The sequence below is a fragment of the Calonectris borealis genome, unplaced genomic scaffold, assembly GCF_964195595.1.
Source record: "Calonectris borealis unplaced genomic scaffold, bCalBor7.hap1.2 HAP1_SCAFFOLD_170, whole genome shotgun sequence".
Taxonomy (NCBI): domain Eukaryota; kingdom Metazoa; phylum Chordata; class Aves; order Procellariiformes; family Procellariidae; genus Calonectris; species Calonectris borealis.
Window position 1 is genome coordinate 47,745 of NW_027441556.1, and position 17,277 is coordinate 65,021.

At 39.3% G+C, this 17,277-nt stretch overlaps 2 protein-coding genes across 10 annotated transcripts in view; both read left to right on the forward strand.

Annotated features, from left to right (window-relative positions):
* Positions 1–4,491: 4,491 nt before the first annotated feature.
* Positions 4,492–17,244, forward strand: TLR3 (toll like receptor 3). 7 transcript variants are annotated; one of them, XR_012671591.1, is made up of 7 exons: positions 4,527–4,611; positions 5,144–5,472; positions 7,509–7,957; positions 9,362–9,553; positions 11,182–13,007; positions 13,648–13,991; positions 15,676–17,244. XR_012671591.1 is itself a non-coding variant. In XM_075139346.1 (7 exons), exons 4-7 carry the CDS (start codon positions 7,517–7,519, stop codon positions 13,874–13,876), a joined length of 2,688 nt encoding a protein of 895 aa, XP_074995447.1. In that variant the 5' UTR covers positions 4,527–4,611; positions 5,144–5,253; positions 5,360–5,472; positions 7,509–7,516; the 3' UTR covers positions 13,877–17,244. The 7 variants fall into 7 exon arrangements, 6 of the variants coding, with proteins under 6 accessions (XP_074995445.1, XP_074995446.1, XP_074995447.1 ...); XM_075139346.1 differs by having other exon boundaries at positions 5,144–5,253; positions 5,360–5,472; positions 13,648–17,244; XM_075139343.1 differs by having other exon boundaries at positions 13,648–17,244.
* FAM149A (family with sequence similarity 149 member A) overlaps positions 15,691–17,277 on the forward strand; it is a 48,546-nt gene continuing 46,959 nt past the window's right edge. For all 3 annotated transcript variants that reach the window (XM_075139351.1, XM_075139353.1, XM_075139352.1), the window contains exon 1: positions 15,691–15,732. In XM_075139351.1, coding sequence (XP_074995452.1) covers positions 15,710–15,732 — 23 coding nt within the window. In that variant the 5' untranslated portion in view covers positions 15,691–15,709. The remainder of the gene's footprint in view (positions 15,733–17,277) is intronic.

Consider the following 17,277-nt stretch of genomic DNA (forward strand, 5'->3'; position numbering starts at 1 on the left):
GGACGTAGTGACTACTGAGAAAAAGATGCAATGCAAAAAAATACTGGATATAACTGAGTAGAGATTTTAGTGAATGGAAAGATCGAATGCAGCTGTGATTCTTTTAAATACAGCTTACTTTTAGAAGCTAGAGATTACTTTGTCTTCAAAGTCTTTAGTGGGAAAATATTTCTAAGAGTGGTAGACTTGTATTAGTGTTTGCTATCTGTGTTGCAAGCATGAGTGTAAATCAAATGCTGGCATTTTTACTTTATCATTAAAGTTTGCTACATTCACAGTGAAATCACTTGGTGTGGGGGCAAATCTGCCCTGGGATATAGATTTTCTGTTGGAAATATACTGTGAAAACAAACATGAAAAATGTGCCAGAAAAAGGGGGCACAGCGAAAAAGGAAGGGATTCTGAAATCAAATAATTAAATACTGTGGGGAGATGCATACTTAATTGAGAAAGCTAGATAAGAACAAGATTTTAAGAAGGCTGTCACCTTTCGGAGAGAGTTCTTAGACGTAGAAATTGCCAAAAAAATATTTCCACAACGTGAGAATACCCAAGTCCTAAATTTCAGCCTCTTTACTACTTCAGTATGTAAAAAGCTGAAACATTTAATAGCAATAGCAAAATATATATATACACATAAATCCAGTGGTACAAACATGAAACATTGTGATATCTCTTTAAAAAAAAATGTTGAAATAATGAAGTGAAGCATTTTGACTTTCTCTAACCCTGACTGAAAGGTTAACTTAAAAGTGACTGACTTCTCATTTCTCTAGCTCCAGGGTTCTGTCTTTGGGATTAGAATTCCTTGGATGGAAAGTAAAGGCATTAACATAGCACACATACCGATAGTGATGCATCCTTGTTCTTGCTAGAGCAGTGGAAGATGCAGAGAAAAGGGTTGCAAAGGCTGTCTTTGTAACTGCCCCAATATAGAGAGGAGAGGTGGTTTTGAACAGGAATCCATCCTAGATTTGAATTCTTAGTTCTCTAAATTGCCTCCTTGCTAGGCTAAGTAAAGCAACCTAATTGTACTGAAACGAGCTTTTGTGAATGCTCTTACTGTGCCAGAATTTTTCAGATAATGTAACTTGTTCTGCAGTTGCAGTTGATCTTTACAGTCAGTGCAACACATCAGGAAGGTATCACCACAGTGTCAAAGCTGGTGAGCAAATGCTAGAGAGTTTATCTGTGCATGTCCAATGGCATTTTGCATATTATTTCCAGGTGACAAACAGTTTAGCTAGAGCCACTGCGCTCATGGCTGGCTACTAGATAGCTTAAGTCCCAAATACTGGCTGGAGTTCTTGGCTACCTGCCCAGGCCATGTTTTCAGCTAGGAAAGAAAAAAGAAAAAGAAATTCATGGAAACAAATTCTCCTGTCTTTGATAAGCACCCAGAAGTTTGGGAGAATGCTAATGAACATAATTTGCCTTACCCCGTTGATCTGCATGTTAGTCCTCAGATGTGCTCCTCCTTTTCCATTTTTGTGTCCACAAACAGCTAATGTTGTAATTCAGGTTTTTTTACAACCTGTAAATTAGCAGTCATGACTGAGCAGCCTTAAAGGAACTATTGCACCCAAAAGGCACATGACCTGTTAGATTCTCCAACAGCACAATTGAACTTAGCTGAATTCATGTAAGCACAACACACGAAAAGCAGCTATTCTCCTCTCTCAGGAGGTAGATACAAGCTTGCTCTCTTACACTGTCCTCCCTTCTAGTTGCCTTGATGTTGCAGGATGTCCCTTGTCAAGACTTGCCTCAGATCTTAACAGTTCAGCTCTCTACTCTTTCCTGCTTTCTTTCTCCTGGTTGCTTGGCTCACTCTCAGACCTCTTTACATTCTGTTCGTGTGAACCCATTCATTGCTGCATGGGATGTCTAAATCCAACCACAACATATAGTGCTTCCACCATTTGAGTGACTGATAATCATGAGAGGTGTCTGCATGTGTTCTGTCATTTTAGGTCGTCCCCCTGATGCTTGCAGTCTGACAAAAACACTGAAGCCCAATTAGCCAGTGCTAAGATAAAACACTTGTATGTATTTGAAGATCAGGTTAAGATCAATAGATTTCCTTTTTGCTTTTTTCTAAGTTTCGGTGGCATGTTTGCTCTGGGAATGTTCTGTGAGATACTGCACTTACATCCCCACCCTACTGTTCTTATAGCCCAGATAAGCTTACACTAGATCTGTGCAGCAACTGGTTACTCTGCTGTTAAAGATATATGTGAAATGACTATATCTCCAGAATTTTGCCTGACTGCCTTTTGTCACCATTCAGAACCAACTGACTCGAGCTGCTTTCCTCAACCACCATGTGGGAGCATTGCCTAGTTTTGTGCTGTTTCTCTCCTAAATTACTCTCTAGGTATGTGAAGTGCTGGACTTTCCCCTCCGTTATGAGTTTGCCATGCTCCTTTCCAGCACTTGAAAATATGAGTACAGTTTAAAGTAAGCTACAGTGGAGTTGTGGCAACTTGAGAGCCTGATGTGATGTCACACCACTGAAATAAGCACAGATGTGTCCACTTTGTCCTCTGCCTCAGAAATACCGTATTTGCTGAACCTGCACTAGTTGTGTATGCCCTAGAGTCTACCTTGCACAGTAGTATCTGCTGGTTTTTGTAAATCATGCTGCAAAATGTCTACAAGAGTTTTGTTGCTTTGAAATTTTCTGTAATAAAATAAATGTTCTTACCCCAGTGGAGTTTTTGAGCACCCTTGTGCTGTTGTCTCCCCGAGCCACTGACATTATTCTAAGGCTATAGTGTTGGAAAGGCATTACTGATAAAATTAGTGGCTTCACCAGCATCAGATGGTTTTCCTCCATTGCGCCTGAAACAACTCCAGCTTCCTAATAGTCCCTTATGTGTATAGGGAAAAGAGGATTGAGAGGGAATAAATTGTGAGGCGAGATCAAAGAGCAGGTTTTATCTGTAGTAGTATCTGTAGTATGAGTATGGTGTAGGGGGAGATAAGAGGCAAAATACCTGATGGTATTGCTATGCTGGAATAATGATCTGCAAAGGTTGTTAATTATTATGTTTCTTTAATGACAATGTGATCTCTTCTGTTCCAAAACAGCAGAGTTACAAAACAGAAAGGGAAAATCCTCTTCAGAGTAACTTCATGTGACTTCAGGTGGCTGTGCTTGTTTGTGATCAGATGACCTTATCCAGTGCAGAAGCACACAGGGCAGCATGGAACAGAAATTTGCTCTTCCCATAGCAAGATGAAAGAGAGGATCATGGTTTATTGTGAAATGGGAATGAAACAGGCTTTAGAGCCTTTCAGCTCCATAGGAGCTTGGTTCTGGTCTCAGTTTCAGTGTCCGAACTCCAAGAATAAATATTAATTTATACTAAGCAGTTGCTGAAAAAATTCAGAGAGCGGGAATTAGAAAGTAAGGGCCCTAACTTCTTTGGTAGCCAGCCTACCTCCCTGGGCTCCACAGCAAATCTGTCAGTGGTCCCAGATTTAACAGGATATAGGATAGAAACCACCACAGTCTCCCCTCCCTTCCCAGAGCTCCTGGTGGGCAGGTGGTTTACACATTCCTGCAGACTAACTTCAAACACTTTGAATGAAGAATTAGAGCTTTGAATAAAGAATTCTGGGTGAGTCTGCAGCTACCCACTCCCTACTCAAGAGGGACAGCACTACTATTTAAACATTTAAGCTGAACTCGGTGCTGTGGTTGTGTCCTAAGTATGGCCCTGCAGAGGATTCACCAATGCCAATGTAGCTGAAGCAGTAGGACCTTTTGTCAAGTCTGGGAAACTGACGGTCGGGTCCCTGGGAAAGTAGGGACATGTGAATTCACAAACAGTGTGAAAAGGACACACATCTACAAGCTGTAACTAAAACTTTTACTTGGAATTTTGAAAACAAAAACTTTTACTTGGACTTTTGAAAACAGTTTCTTATTTTTAATACAACAGAAAATATTTTATTATCTCTCTTAAAAATGTGATATATTACTTTCTCACATATACAAATTCCTTTTTAAAAAAGGATACTTTATGTGGCTCTGTAGGAACCTATTGATGCTTTGTTTCTACATTAAAAGAGTAATATTCCTATGTCAGTAATTTGTCAGTCAGCATATCTGCTATTGGGATATGTCCTGAAGGATTTTCAGAGACACTGGAATTAGCTAGGAATAAATTGTAATTGAGTTACGAGTGGGATTGTGTGATGCTGCTCGTCTGTGACACATCTGTGTGCTTACATGGCTTCTGTCAGCAAATCGCAAGTGCCAGCCCGACTCTGAGCTTAGGGGCGATCTCCGCCCTCGGCACCTCAGAAGCGTTCCAGGTCAGGGGAACTCGGCGCGGAAGGGAGAGTGGCGTCTGCCGCGCCGCGGGGGACGCTCCTCCCGCTCGCTCCGCCGGCTGGCGGGGGCAGCCGCCGCCTCCCCGGAGCCGCAGCCGGCTCCGCCGCTCACCCCGGCTTCCAGCGGCGCGGCGCGCCCCGCCCGTCGCCGCTTTCGGTTTCACTTCTTCCGCCTCTGGGGAGCGTGTTTCCCCATGGTTTTTGTGTGCCGAGAAACTTGTGGGGTCCCTGGATGCCCCCAAACTGAAGGAGATAAAGCCCGCAGCGGTAAGCGGATGCCATTCTTCACTTTCTATTAATAAATGCAGATATCAGAGGTACAAAGCCAAACTACTGCTCAGGAGCTTGGGCGATTTCCTTGATCTTGGATTTCTCTTAACTTGCAGGTTAGCAAGGTCGGTGCAATTGGTGTTTGCTTAATGACTGTGCTTTGGTGCTTGTGCCCGGATGTGGTGTCCCCAGCTGGCAGGAGGTATTTTTGTGTTTTTTTAAAAAAAGATAAGGCAGTATAGGTGAAGTAGGAATGTCCCTTCCTGGGAGATGCTGGATGCTCCCCTGCTAAATTAAAGTTCTTACTCATAACATTAAAACTGTCGTTCTTTCTTTTGTCTATTAAATATTATTCTGTAAGACTGTCCCTTAAGTGATAATGGGTGTGTGCTTTCTTCACTGGATCCCCAATTAAAGCCTAAAACACCTAAAGCTGACTCCAGATTTCCTGCAATGAAAAAAGCAGAAAAAGGCAGCCCTTCTGGCCTCACTGGAAGTCAGCCAAAGAACTCGGTTTGTGTTTGTGCAGTATGTTTCTTGCACCTTTCAAACTTAAAGATGAGCTGGCAATAACTGCTGAGGAGCCTGGCAGCTATCTGATCTCCCTAAAACAAACCCTCAGAAGGATGCAGGCCAGAGGTAAAGCTTTTCTTACAGACGAGCTTCCCCTTTGTTTTCCTCAGCTCTTCCAGCAGCTGGGGTGCAGAGGAATGAGGCAGGACAAGTGGTCCTTTATTTTCCTTAGCTACAGGGATACGGGTGCTCCGTTCAGCAGCAGCTGTAGCAGGCCAGGATGTCTGCAGGACTATCAGTTCAGTTATTTGCTGTCTCCTCCCCGTCTCTGTTTGCCAGTGGCAGGTGAGTGGAGAGCCAGGCTGTGTGAGCTGCAGGAGGTGGGTCAGGCCCACATGCAGTGCCCAGCAGGGAATTGTTTTTTCATTAAGGTTTATTTTAAATTGTCTTTTGCAGTGCTTTGTGTATGCCTTTGCAATGCTTTAGGTCACTCTTTCCTTTGCTTGTATTCCCACTCCCATTGGCTTTTACTGATGTCTCTCCCTAGATGGCCAGATTGCTCCCACAGAGGCACTCACGGGGTTCCCCTCTGGCCACTATAACATGGCTTTTTGTCACTGAAGTAGTCCTAATGTGTGCCCTCTGAAAAGGCAGGTCATCTATGGAGCCAGACTCTGCTGGGCTCTGACCTGCTAAACTCCTGTTGGCTGCAGGTTGCAGTGTCAGTTCCTCAGAGTGATTTGTTACAGTAGTGAAAACTCTTCTCTTTAAAAAACATCAGTTCCGAAGGCTTTTTCTTTTTCTGTATAAATGTGCTGGGATAATTTCTTGTTTCGTTGTTTGCTGTTGAGCAATGATCTAATGTGCTCAAAGCTAGATCATGTTAATTAAATACAGGTTCCAAGCAAAGGAAAATGTGAGCTGCAGAACTAAGAAAGCTCATATTCCTGCGAGTGAGTCTTTTGAGCAGCTCTTCTAGGTTCCTGTTAAGTCTGGTAAGTTTAAATTCCCTTCTATAGCCTGTTCTGTAGTGGGGCACCGATAGTCTTCTCTACCTGGGAGCCCATCATGCTGAGCCTTAACTCATTGGTAAATTGAGGTTGGGAGGTAGGTTCCAAATTTGTTGGCAGAAGGCCATACAGATGAGATTGTGGAGATACTCAAAGCTTCAGGGGTGAAAGTATAAGCTTTATATTTTTTAAAAAAGAAAAAATTGAAGTGGAGGCACCTAAGCTTACTGTTCTCTGCTAAAGCACAGAAAAATATTCTGGCAAGAACTCCCAGAGTATTTGTTCTCCCTCTACTAAAGATTAATTCAGTAGAGAATGATATGGAAGAAACACTGGACTCTTCTCTTCATTAGCAGAAATGCTATTTAATTAGGCAAGCTCTATGACTCAGCAGGCTAGTAAAACCCTTCTGAGCTCTTACAGCTCTATTCCAGTCAGAATTTGTGCGGAATTAATTTTCTTCCTTATCCAGTAAAGCTGTATTACAAGATCACCAGGTGAATTTAAATCTTATGAATACTGGATCGAAACTGAATAAAATATGAAAAAGTCTGAGATTCATCAGAAATGCCTAAACAAGCAGAGCCATTGAAGAGTAGAGCACCAGTGGCCAGAGGTTGATATCCTAATGGAAATGCTCAAAACCTATGGGGTGGGGTATATAAATTCTTAAATATGTAAGTTTTCCTGGAAGTATTTGGATAAATGTATTGAATCTATGGACAGTGTTTTCTCTACACCTTGGCTTTTCTCCATTTCTTTCTCTGATTAGGTTGGTACTGATTTATTTTGTCTGCTCTTACTTTGTCATACACCTTTCTATAGCCTAGTATTCCTTCTTTCACTATGAGATGGAAAGACGGTTAGAATTTTGTGTGGCTGGCTTGTAAAACAAAAACTGGCAAGAACTGTAAAACAAAGAAGTGGTATATTAGGCATTCTTACTGCATGTAACTATCAATATTTTTAAGTGTAGTTAAGCGCAGAGCTCAGTGATTAACACTGAGGGGCCTGTGTATAATTTGTCATATTTATTGTATTTTATGCATGTTAAAGCAATGCAAAATTAATCAGAAAAGGGAAAATGGTTGTAAATTTGCAATGATAATAAATAAAGTGTTGGTAGTTTTTTGAACATAATTATTTTTACGTAAGGCAATACTATTGTTTTTAAAGAAAAATCTTAATTTAGAAAGATTTAGACATACCTTCCCTGCAGAAATGAATGCTCTTTTATGGATGAAAAATACTGGGTGTTTGCTCACTATAAAACTACATGTTTTTTGAGCTTGGCTTGCTTAGTCTTCAGTTTAAGATATAAGTTGTGTCAGAATGATTGTAATTTGTACTGTGTTCATTTTGCCTTTGCAGATAAAATTATGGGAAGTGCTATTCTGTGGTGGAGCAGCTTATCTGTCAGACTGGTGTCTGTCTGCTTGCTGTGTGCATCAGTTGGAAAGCAATGTCAGATCCGAAATGAAATGGCTGACTGCAGTCACCTAAAGCTGACTCAAATTCCTTCTGATCTCCCAGACAATATAACGGGTTTGGACATTTCTCATAATCAGCTAAGACAGCTAGGTCCTGCAAATCTGACCAAGTACAGCCAGCTGGTTTACTTGAATGCAGGCTACAACAGCATCTCTAAATTGCAACCAGAATTGTGCCAAAATGTGCCCCTGTTGCAGATTCTGAAGTTAGAACATAATGAATTGTATAAGCTCCCTGACAGAGTCTTTGCTTCCTGCACCAACCTGACTGAGCTCAATCTAGGATACAACAGAATAGTTATAAAAAATGATCCTTTCAAAACCCTGGAGGTAAGCTTTAGAAACGCACCTTTTCATGTAAATAAAGTATAAATGGGGAATTTACTGTGTTTTCCAGTGTGTGTACAGAACAGCTGCCTATTTGCATCTGAAAATACCCAGCATATAATCTTCCTTCATGGTTTTTCTGAAGAGGCGGCCTAGTGGCTTCTTGTGTTAGAGCACACTGGAGTCTCAGCCATCCTTATGAGTCAATGCTCTCCATCCGCTTTTCCCTATTGCATCCCATCGAGCCACCTCTCCATACAGGATTTGTGCTGAGAGAACAGCAGCAGCAGATGACGTATAGGGCGAAGTGGATGGTGTGGAATCTGAGTTTCCTGGGTTCCAAAAATGGTAGTTAGCCTAAATTCTCAAGGTCAAGCTGTAATTATTCAGACCATGAAGGCCAGGGCTTAGGCTGAATGTAGTGTCTCCCAGGACTTTGGGGATTAAGAAAGAGCAAAAACCTTTTTATTCTACCTTTGTTTTTCCTGGTAGTTTACATGTGGTTAAATATTCTCTGTAGCATCTATGAGGTTGGGGTACCCGCGCAGGAGGCAGGAAAAGACTATTCCATTGTCTTTGCACCAAGCAGGGAATCATGCAAAAGGAAGGGCCTAAGGACAAAAGAAAATAGAGACCATGTGTGGGTACTAATTGTTATACAATGTTCTAATGAATGTGCATGTTGTTTTGAACAGTCTGAACTTTTCTGCTAAACTCAGTATTCCAGTTCAGTTACATAAAACGTACTTGCTTGCATCGTAGGACTCCTGACTCTCAACTAAGTAAAAATGAATACAGCCAGCTTCAGTGCTGGGAACAGAAGTGAAGGTCTGGCCTTCCTTGCTTTGCTGCTGCCCTGTTACTGATGGAGGTCAGGCTTGGGGCACCTCAAGGCACGTTCTGTGGAGTCACCTTTAGGGTAGCATCTCCTCCCCTGCAGGTGCAGGAGGAATCTGTGCACTTGGGCATGAGCTGGAGCATTACAAGTTGTACAGCATTGATCTTTGTAGGCTGCTACTACGCTCCTCTTCCTCACTTCCATTCATGGGGGTGGACCACAGTAGTTGTAACTGCAGCCAGCTGTAGGCTTTTGCTTTTATCAGTTTATCTGGAGCAGAAGGTCTTTCAGTGAGTTAAGGAATTTAGATAAAGTAATTCTTTGGTTTGCAGTAGATATTTTAGCAGGTGAAGACCATGAACACAATGAAAGTTACATGTGGGGAAGATCCAGGAGGCTTCTTCCTGCAGGAGCTTGAAAGCTGCCATTTCTCTATTACAAATTTATTTTAATTGTAGTATTGCAACTAATTTCTAATCAATTAGACTCTAATGCAATATTTCAAAATGGGTTTGTATTATATAAAGTAAAAAGAATTTTATACTTTTTCATTTGCATCTTCTCCTCAGAACTTGAATATTTTGGACCTATCTCATAATTTTTTGAAGTCAGCAAACTTAGGATTGCAGCAACAGTTGAAGAACCTTCGTGAGCTCATGTTGGATAGCAATCAAATCACTGAGTTAAAAAAGGAAGACTTCCGTTTTCTTAGCAACACCTCATTGAACAGTCTTGATTTGTCATCAAATCCGCTGAAAGAGGTAGGAAGCATTTAAACAGAATTCGACAGGTGTAAGTATAAAATGGAACTATCCTGATTTATCCTTTATGATTGTATGGCATTTACATTACATTTTTGATCCACTGAGGTCAAAGATAAAATCATTCTATAGTATATGGCATTACTCCTGACCTCCAGTAGTGATACACGTAATTATTCTTCTCCCACTGAAATCAGCAAGAGCTGGTTCCATGTAGATCATAGGCCTCAAGCAAGAGCTAGATCAAGTAGCTCTGTGAACCCTTACCAGGTATTTTCTATGCAGGATTTTTTTTTGTACGCGCTGAAGGTGAACAGCTGACATACTTTCTGAGTGGGGAGAAAGTGCGATCTTACGCAAGGCTAGTTATACAATCTAGATCTCACTTCCTAGTTAATCAAAGAGAACGTTTATTTGTGCCTATGGGGTACCCCAGAGAAATAATAACTGCAGAAAAGTATACTCACTCTTTTCAAAAACCAAGTGGGTGTTTTCTCTGCTACCTACCTCACTGTTCTCTCTGACCTGCTTCTCAGTGTTACAATATGATTCTTTGAAGAGTGATGATAAGTCTTGCAGTTCTAAACCGGTTGACCCACAGCATACGAATACTGAATTTGCATTGAATTTGCTTGGGTTTTTTTCCCAATTGATTGGTCTGTAAAGAACATGTATATTGAAATTACAAGAATATTTTAAAGTGGCGTAAGCTTGTACCACTGCTGAGAGGCAATCCCACCGTCCTCTTTACCTTGGCCACTTCATCCCTACCTCTTTCTGGTACAAGCCTTAATGAGGACGTGCACTGAATCACTGGAGAAACTCTACAGATTTTTTTGGCTGGGTTAGCTTGTAGTCAGGCTGGTTCCCTGTCTGGTTCAGCATGTGACTGCATGTATGGTCATATTGGCACAGGGGTACAGCGTGTGGATTAGACAGGACTGCTCCTTTTTTGGGCAGTGCTTCTTTATGCTAGTTTAACCTGCTCTGATTTTACAGTACTGCTGTCTGAAAAGCAGCCTTATGCATTTGAATCATTCTGACAAATGGAGTATTTCATCATTCAGCTGATATCTGAATCAGATATCTGATGATATCTGATGAGGGGCCAGCACTGTGGTGGAGGCTTGTGATTTATGTTGTGGAAGCAAGTGTGTAGTATCACATTTCATGAGTGTAGCTTCTGCTCACACTGAGAAACTTCTTGGCTGTCTGAAGGCCTAAATAACTTTTTTACAGTGTATGTGGTATCCCTAGCAGATACCAATAAAAGAAAGCTGAAGAAAGAGATTTTCACTAGAAGTATCTTAGAAATAGAGACAGAGTTTTACTAGTTGGATAGAAAGTTGTAATTAACTTGCATCTCACTAAGCGACTTTCTATCTTCTTCTAAAAGAGTACTACTCAGAATTATGATAATCATGTTACAAATTTTAGAACTATTATCACAAGAAGTATAAACTCCAAGAAGTGTTTGTCTGAACTTGGCTGTGGAAAAATCTGAGTGTAGGAGTTATATTCTGCTTGAAAATCTCGTTTAAAAACCTTTCCAAATTCTGCCTTTATGGGGCTACTTTCTTACATAATCCCCTTGTTTAAGTCAAACCTCTTTTTTCTTTTCCTTTCAGTTTCACATGGGATGTTTACATGCAATTGGAAATCTGTTTGGTCTCATACTGAACAATGTTGAACTTGGTGAAAATCACACAAAGAAACTTTGTACAGAATTATCAAACACAGCGATTCAGAACCTCTCACTAAGCCATGTGAAGCTTTCATACATTGGCAAGTCAACTTTCCAGGGACTGCAAGGAACAAATCTTACAGTTTTAAACCTTTCCCAAAATTCTCTATCTGTGATAGAAGATGACTCATTTCAGTGGCTTTCAAGTTTACAATACTTAAACCTGAAGCATAATAACATTCATGTATCTTCACGTTTATTTTATGGATTATCCAGCCTCAAACATCTGAATCTCATAAATTCACTTACTCGGAAAATTGAAGATTTTTCCTTTCATTGGTTATACCAGCTGGAGTACCTCATAATGGATAATAACAATTTTCCAGGAATTACTGCTAATACGTTCACAGGTCTGAACAACCTGAAATACCTGAGTCTTTGTAACTGCAACATCAACTTGCAAAGAATAACTAATAAAACATTTTCATCACTTGCTAATTCCAGTTTGCAGGTTCTCAACCTCACAAAAACAAGAATCTCTACAATAGAAAGTGAGGCATTTTCCTGCTTGGGACACCTGAAAATTCTTGATCTTGGTCTCAATGAAATTAGTCAAGAGCTCACAGGTCATGAGTTTAAAGGCCTCAATAATATACAAGATATTTATCTTTCCTATAACAAAAACTTGGCTTTGCGAAGTGAATCATTCATTTTTGTCCCAAGCCTTAGAAAACTTATGCTGAGGAAGGTAGGTTGCAGTAATCTGGCACTTTCTCCTTCGCCTTTTCATCCTCTACAAAATCTGACTATCCTGGACATCAGCAATAACAATATAGCAAACATAAAAGAAGACTTGTTTGATGGACTTCACAAACTTGACATTCTGGACTTGCAGCACAATAATTTAGCCCGACTTTGGAAACATGCAAATCCAGGTGGCCCTGTTCTTTTTTTAAAAGATCTTCCCAACTTGCGTATTCTTAATTTAAAATCAAATGGGCTTGATGAGATTCCAGTTCAGGTTTTCAAGGGTCTGTTTCAATTAAAACACTTGGATTTAGAATCAAATAATTTGAATTTACTTCCAGCCACTCTCTTTGATGACCAAGCCTCTCTGAATTCATTGAAACTTCAGAAAAATCTGATAACCTCAGTTGAAGAAAAAGTGTTTGGCCCAGCTTTCAAGAGCTTGAGAATGCTAGAGATGGATTCCAATCCATTTGATTGCACCTGTGAAAGCATTGCTTGGTTCGCTGATTGGCTTAATGTTACCCAAGCATATATACCTGGATTGAGGTCCCAGTACATTTGCAACACCCCACCTAAGTATCACGGTAGTCTGGTGTTGCATTTTGATAGCTCAGCCTGCAAAGACAGTGCTCCATTTAAACTTCTGTTTGTGATCACTACCACTATTGTGATGCTAGTAATTTTTATTGTTCTTATCATCCATTTTGAAGGGTGGAGAATAGCTTTCTACTGGAATATTTCAGTAAATCGAATACTCGGTTTTAAAGAACTTGACAGACAACAGGAAGAGTTTGCTTATGATGCCTATGTTATTCATGCAAGACAGGACAAGAACTGGGTGTCTAAGAATTTCATCTCTCTGGAAAAAAAAAACCACTTTCAAACCAGGTTTTGTTTAGAAGAACGGGACTTTGAAGCGGGCATATCTGAATTTGAAGCCACAATTAACAGTATCAAAATGAGCAGGAAGATTATTTTTGTTGTGACTGAACAGCTTTTACAGGATCCCTGGTGCAAAAAGTGAGTAGGCTATAAAATTTTATATGTAACGGAGGAAATTTCTTAACCGATTTTTTTTTAACAAGGTAATATTTTTTGCTGTGTCATTTAATCAAAAATACCATTTAATAAAAATATCATGCAAATTCTACTTTAATATATTTACTTAATATATTGTAACTTCAGAATAATTCCTAAGTTAATTGCTCCACATGTGCACTAGTGGAAATTTGAATCTCTCAGTCAATATATTTTTTTCAAAAAGCCAAGCTGTCACCTTTCCTTAAAATTACATACTTGATAAAGAGCAATAATGGGTGAGATCACTAGCATCCAAAGACAATTTTTATTTGTCTTTAAGTGAGACTTTTCACCTTTCTTAACAGTGATCTTGACAAGAAAGGAACTTTGCTGAACAAGGCTATATCAAGACAGTAGGCTTAGGTTATATTTTTAGAGGATGATTTTTTTCTTTAGTTAGAAGGTAACTAATTTAACATAAGTAATGACATAGAATATCATAGAAGAGACATTAAGACCCCTGTTTGTGTCCAGTCCTTGAGTTTGCAGGTGCTATTATGTGAGCTATTAAAAGAACTGTTTGTCATTTTTTCCCTCCACATGAAAGAAAACGTATATTTTTGTCTTATTTTTGCTTCAGTTTTAAGGTGTATCATGCTCTCCAGCAAGCTATTGAACAAAGTCGGGACTCCATCATATTGATCTTTCTTCATGATATCCAAGATTACAAGTTATATCATGCACTTCACCTGAGAAGAGGGATGTTCAAATCTCACTGCATCTTGAACTGGCCAGCCCAGAAAGAAAGAGTCAATGCATTTCATCAGCAATTAGTGATGGCACTTAAATCTAATAGTAAAGCACACTGAATTTTGAAAGTACAGATTTGAATTATGGGGTCATTTTGTTGCATATTTTCTATCATTGGAAAACTATCAAGCCTTCAGGAAAACCTGAAAAAAGTTTGTCATGCTGGAAAGATATGTAAGAGTCACTATCATTTAAATTTACTTGTCTATATTCATGTTCTTGCTGATATTTTAATTCACTTGCACGGAAGTCACATGTTAAAATGGATCATGATTGATAGTCATTTCAGTCTGTGTATCAAAAATGTGGTAGAAATTCTGAAAAGCAGTGAGAATGACTGATGTCCTAGGAAAAATGTCCATCTGATGTAGTGCAGAAAAGACATAGGCTCTCTACTTTAAAGGGATATGTAAAAGAGAATGCAATAATGATGAAATAGCAAATTTTGTGTAGAAGGTAGGGTGGACACTGCTTGCTTTCATAACACAAGGGGAGATTCAGTGAAATTAAAATTGGAAAGCTTTCTATGTGAAGCACAGTGGGTAACATGGAAAATTATTTCTGTAGTTGAAACCAAGAAACATAGCAGAGTTTCAAAGTGATTTTTAAAACCTTTGTTTTAAGAGAAAGCCGCAGAAAGAAACTTGACCCTGTGAGCAGCCTGTTCAGAACACACAGTGAAGGACTGCTTATGCCTTCTGGGTGGGGCTAGTACTGGTGACTATCAAAAACAGGTTTTCAGACTAATGAGTCAAATGATTTAATCAACGTGGTATGATTAGAAAAAAAATTTTACTCTTCCCTACTGAAATTCAGTGAGCTGGCAGAAGGACATTTATACTCTGAGATGCCACCCTAATTCTGTGAATGCGCATACAACTGTATGTGGGCCATTAAATAGAACTTGAAATGAATGTGAAACATGGCCAAGGCACAGCTGGTGCACCTGTATTAAAATGAGTAAAGGCATAGATATTTCTGTAGCATAACCAGAAGACAACTTTGTGGGGGAGGTTTTGCTACTGTGATTTCATTACTGAAATCTTTGTTAATGGTAAAACAACAACAATCTTTAATAATGGTGAAACAACAACAACAAAAAATAACCCCCAAAAAGAAATAGTTTTAAACCATATCAGAAATATTACTGTGGCTACAGTTACAGGTAGAGAGAAAAATTTCAAAAGTAGATTAATTTCAAATTTTTTGTTTCCTTTTTCTTTATGACTTGTATATAGTTTTGCCTTTGATATCTAAAAAGAAAATTGTAAAGAAATCAGGTAGAATCCTGTAGTTTAATTTCTTATATATTAATCTAGTTTGTTTTTTCCTTAACATACTTTACAGAAACATGGGCTAGTTGGCAATTGCTAGAGCATTAAGGTTCAAACATATATGGGCTAGTAGCTTGATCTGGAGAGAGCTGAGAACCAGCAAAGTGTGCTCTGAAAGGATGTTCATAATGTTTGAGGCTGGTTACAATTTTATGGAGTGCTTGAGCACAATTTATTGTAAATTAGACACTAGACAGTCATTTGTATGTTTTTGTTCATATTTAATTGCTGCTCCAAGGACCTTATAAAACATTGTCAATTTTTAGTAGGTGTGTGATCCTTCAATAGCTCAAGAATATTTTTATGATAAAAAACATAAATGAGACAAATAATTAATGAAGTAGATTTTGCATGCACAGGCAGAGTGAAGGGGGTTGTAGACTGTCTTCACTTGCTCAGGAAGTCCTGGGTGAAAACAAAAAAGGCTTTGTTTACAGTTGAAGTGATAGATGATGATTCCCTAATTACAGTAATAGGATTATCCCCATTGTGATGCTTTCATCTCATCTTTCTGACCTTTTCAGGTGAAGTGACAAATTCTTTCTTCCTGCTTTGGCCATGAAAGTTGAGGAGGCAAGTTGGTAAGGATGGGGTGCCAGGTATGCACCATGTCAATCGTTCTTTCTCTTATTTAAAGACTAACATGTGAAAGGGTTCCTATGTTTCCTAAATCTGTAATGACACATAGTAGCAGAATTTCTTATTCCACATCAATATAAACTGTTTAGAAAATGTTAGCTGTTCACATGGATATTAAAAATGACATAAAGATGCAGAGAATGCATGGAGAAATGCCAAGGTGAAATGTGATACAAGAGGTCGGACTAGATGATCAAATGGTCTTTTCTGGCCCTTAAGCCCTGACAAATGACAGCGTGTCTAAATTCTGTAAAGATTTTTCTTGTTATTACAAATGCCCCCAAAATCAGTCTCAGAACCTTGAGAAAATGTGTTATGGATGCTTAGTTTTGTAAAATAGCTAAGAATACAAACTAAAAGTACTTGCTGATGGGTGAAAATAATTTTAAATGATAAAAATGTGATGATGCATTCTAAACAGTTGTTTTAGTATCTACATTCAGTTTAAAATAATTTACAACAGAAAAAGATATTATAAAGGCTCACAATGAGAATTAGGTTAATGTTTAAAAAAAAAGCACAAAAGCAATAAGCACAGGGCCAATGATAATCATCAATTATACTTGACATAAATTTTCATATAAATTTTCCCTGTTTGTCTGAAAGCTACCTACTTCTGCTCTGCTCCTGTACATTTGTTTGACAATATTATTGAAAGTAAATTGAGGGGCCTACTGTGGTGACAAGTTGTAAGTGCTTTCCGGATTAACAGTCTATATCTCAGGTGGGTAGTTTCTTTGCAGTGGGCAGCATCAGACTATAGTATGCTGATTTGCTGAGGAGTTGGATACCAAATAAATGAAAAATAGTTCCAAACTTGTAGTATCAAAGATATTACCTAGGACTAAAGAGGAATCATCTGTACTGAAAGCAGAATATCTGAAGGACTTGAGCGAGGCAGAATGCTCAAGTCTGTAGATTTGGGGTGGAACCTGACTGTTTCTGTGGTTCTTGAATGACAGGGAGTAATGAACAAGTTACAGACAGTGATGTTCATAACAGGTTCTATTCCAGATCTTCTGCAGTGTTGCTTCAGGGCTGCAGCTGAGATAAATATACTACACACCAACACGGTCAGTTGTGCTACTTTCATCGTGGCTCAGTCAAGGCTTTTTGGCACAGTGAGGAGTAAACACAGATCGTGTTGCTCTTAGGTTTATACGGGCCTATTCCATGAGGTTTGGTCAGAACATATTTATTTCAGTTTGTAAGAAAAAAGGTCAAGAATATCCCAATTTCAAATCTCAGTCCTGTACTTGGTGTTGTGTGTGCCCTACCTTGCCAGCTCATTGCACTCCTTGATGTGCTAGGAAGACAAGGCAGGGATAAAATTCCCCACTTCGTATCCGTAGCTGTCATCTACTAGCAGCTGCCAGCTTTAAGTTGATAGTGCAACTAGTTGCTTGATGTATGATCCTGGGCTTGTACGTATAAAGGAACTGTACTGTCTTTCAGCCTGTGCTGTTCTTTTGGACGCTGCCAAGGGC

Excerpts from the sequence above, each read along its gene's own strand:
- TLR3 (XM_075139343.1), top strand. The coding sequence starts at position 5,145 with ATGTTTCTTGCACCTTTCAAACTTAAAGATGAGCTGGCAATAACTGCT. Across the intron at positions 7,958-9,361 it reads ATCCTTTCAAAACCCTGGAG|AACTTGAATATTTTGGACCT; the intron begins GTAAGCTTTAGA and ends TCTTCTCCTCAG. Across the intron at positions 13,008-13,647 it reads CAGGATCCCTGGTGCAAAAA|TTTTAAGGTGTATCATGCTC; the intron begins GTGAGTAGGCTA and ends TTTTTGCTTCAG.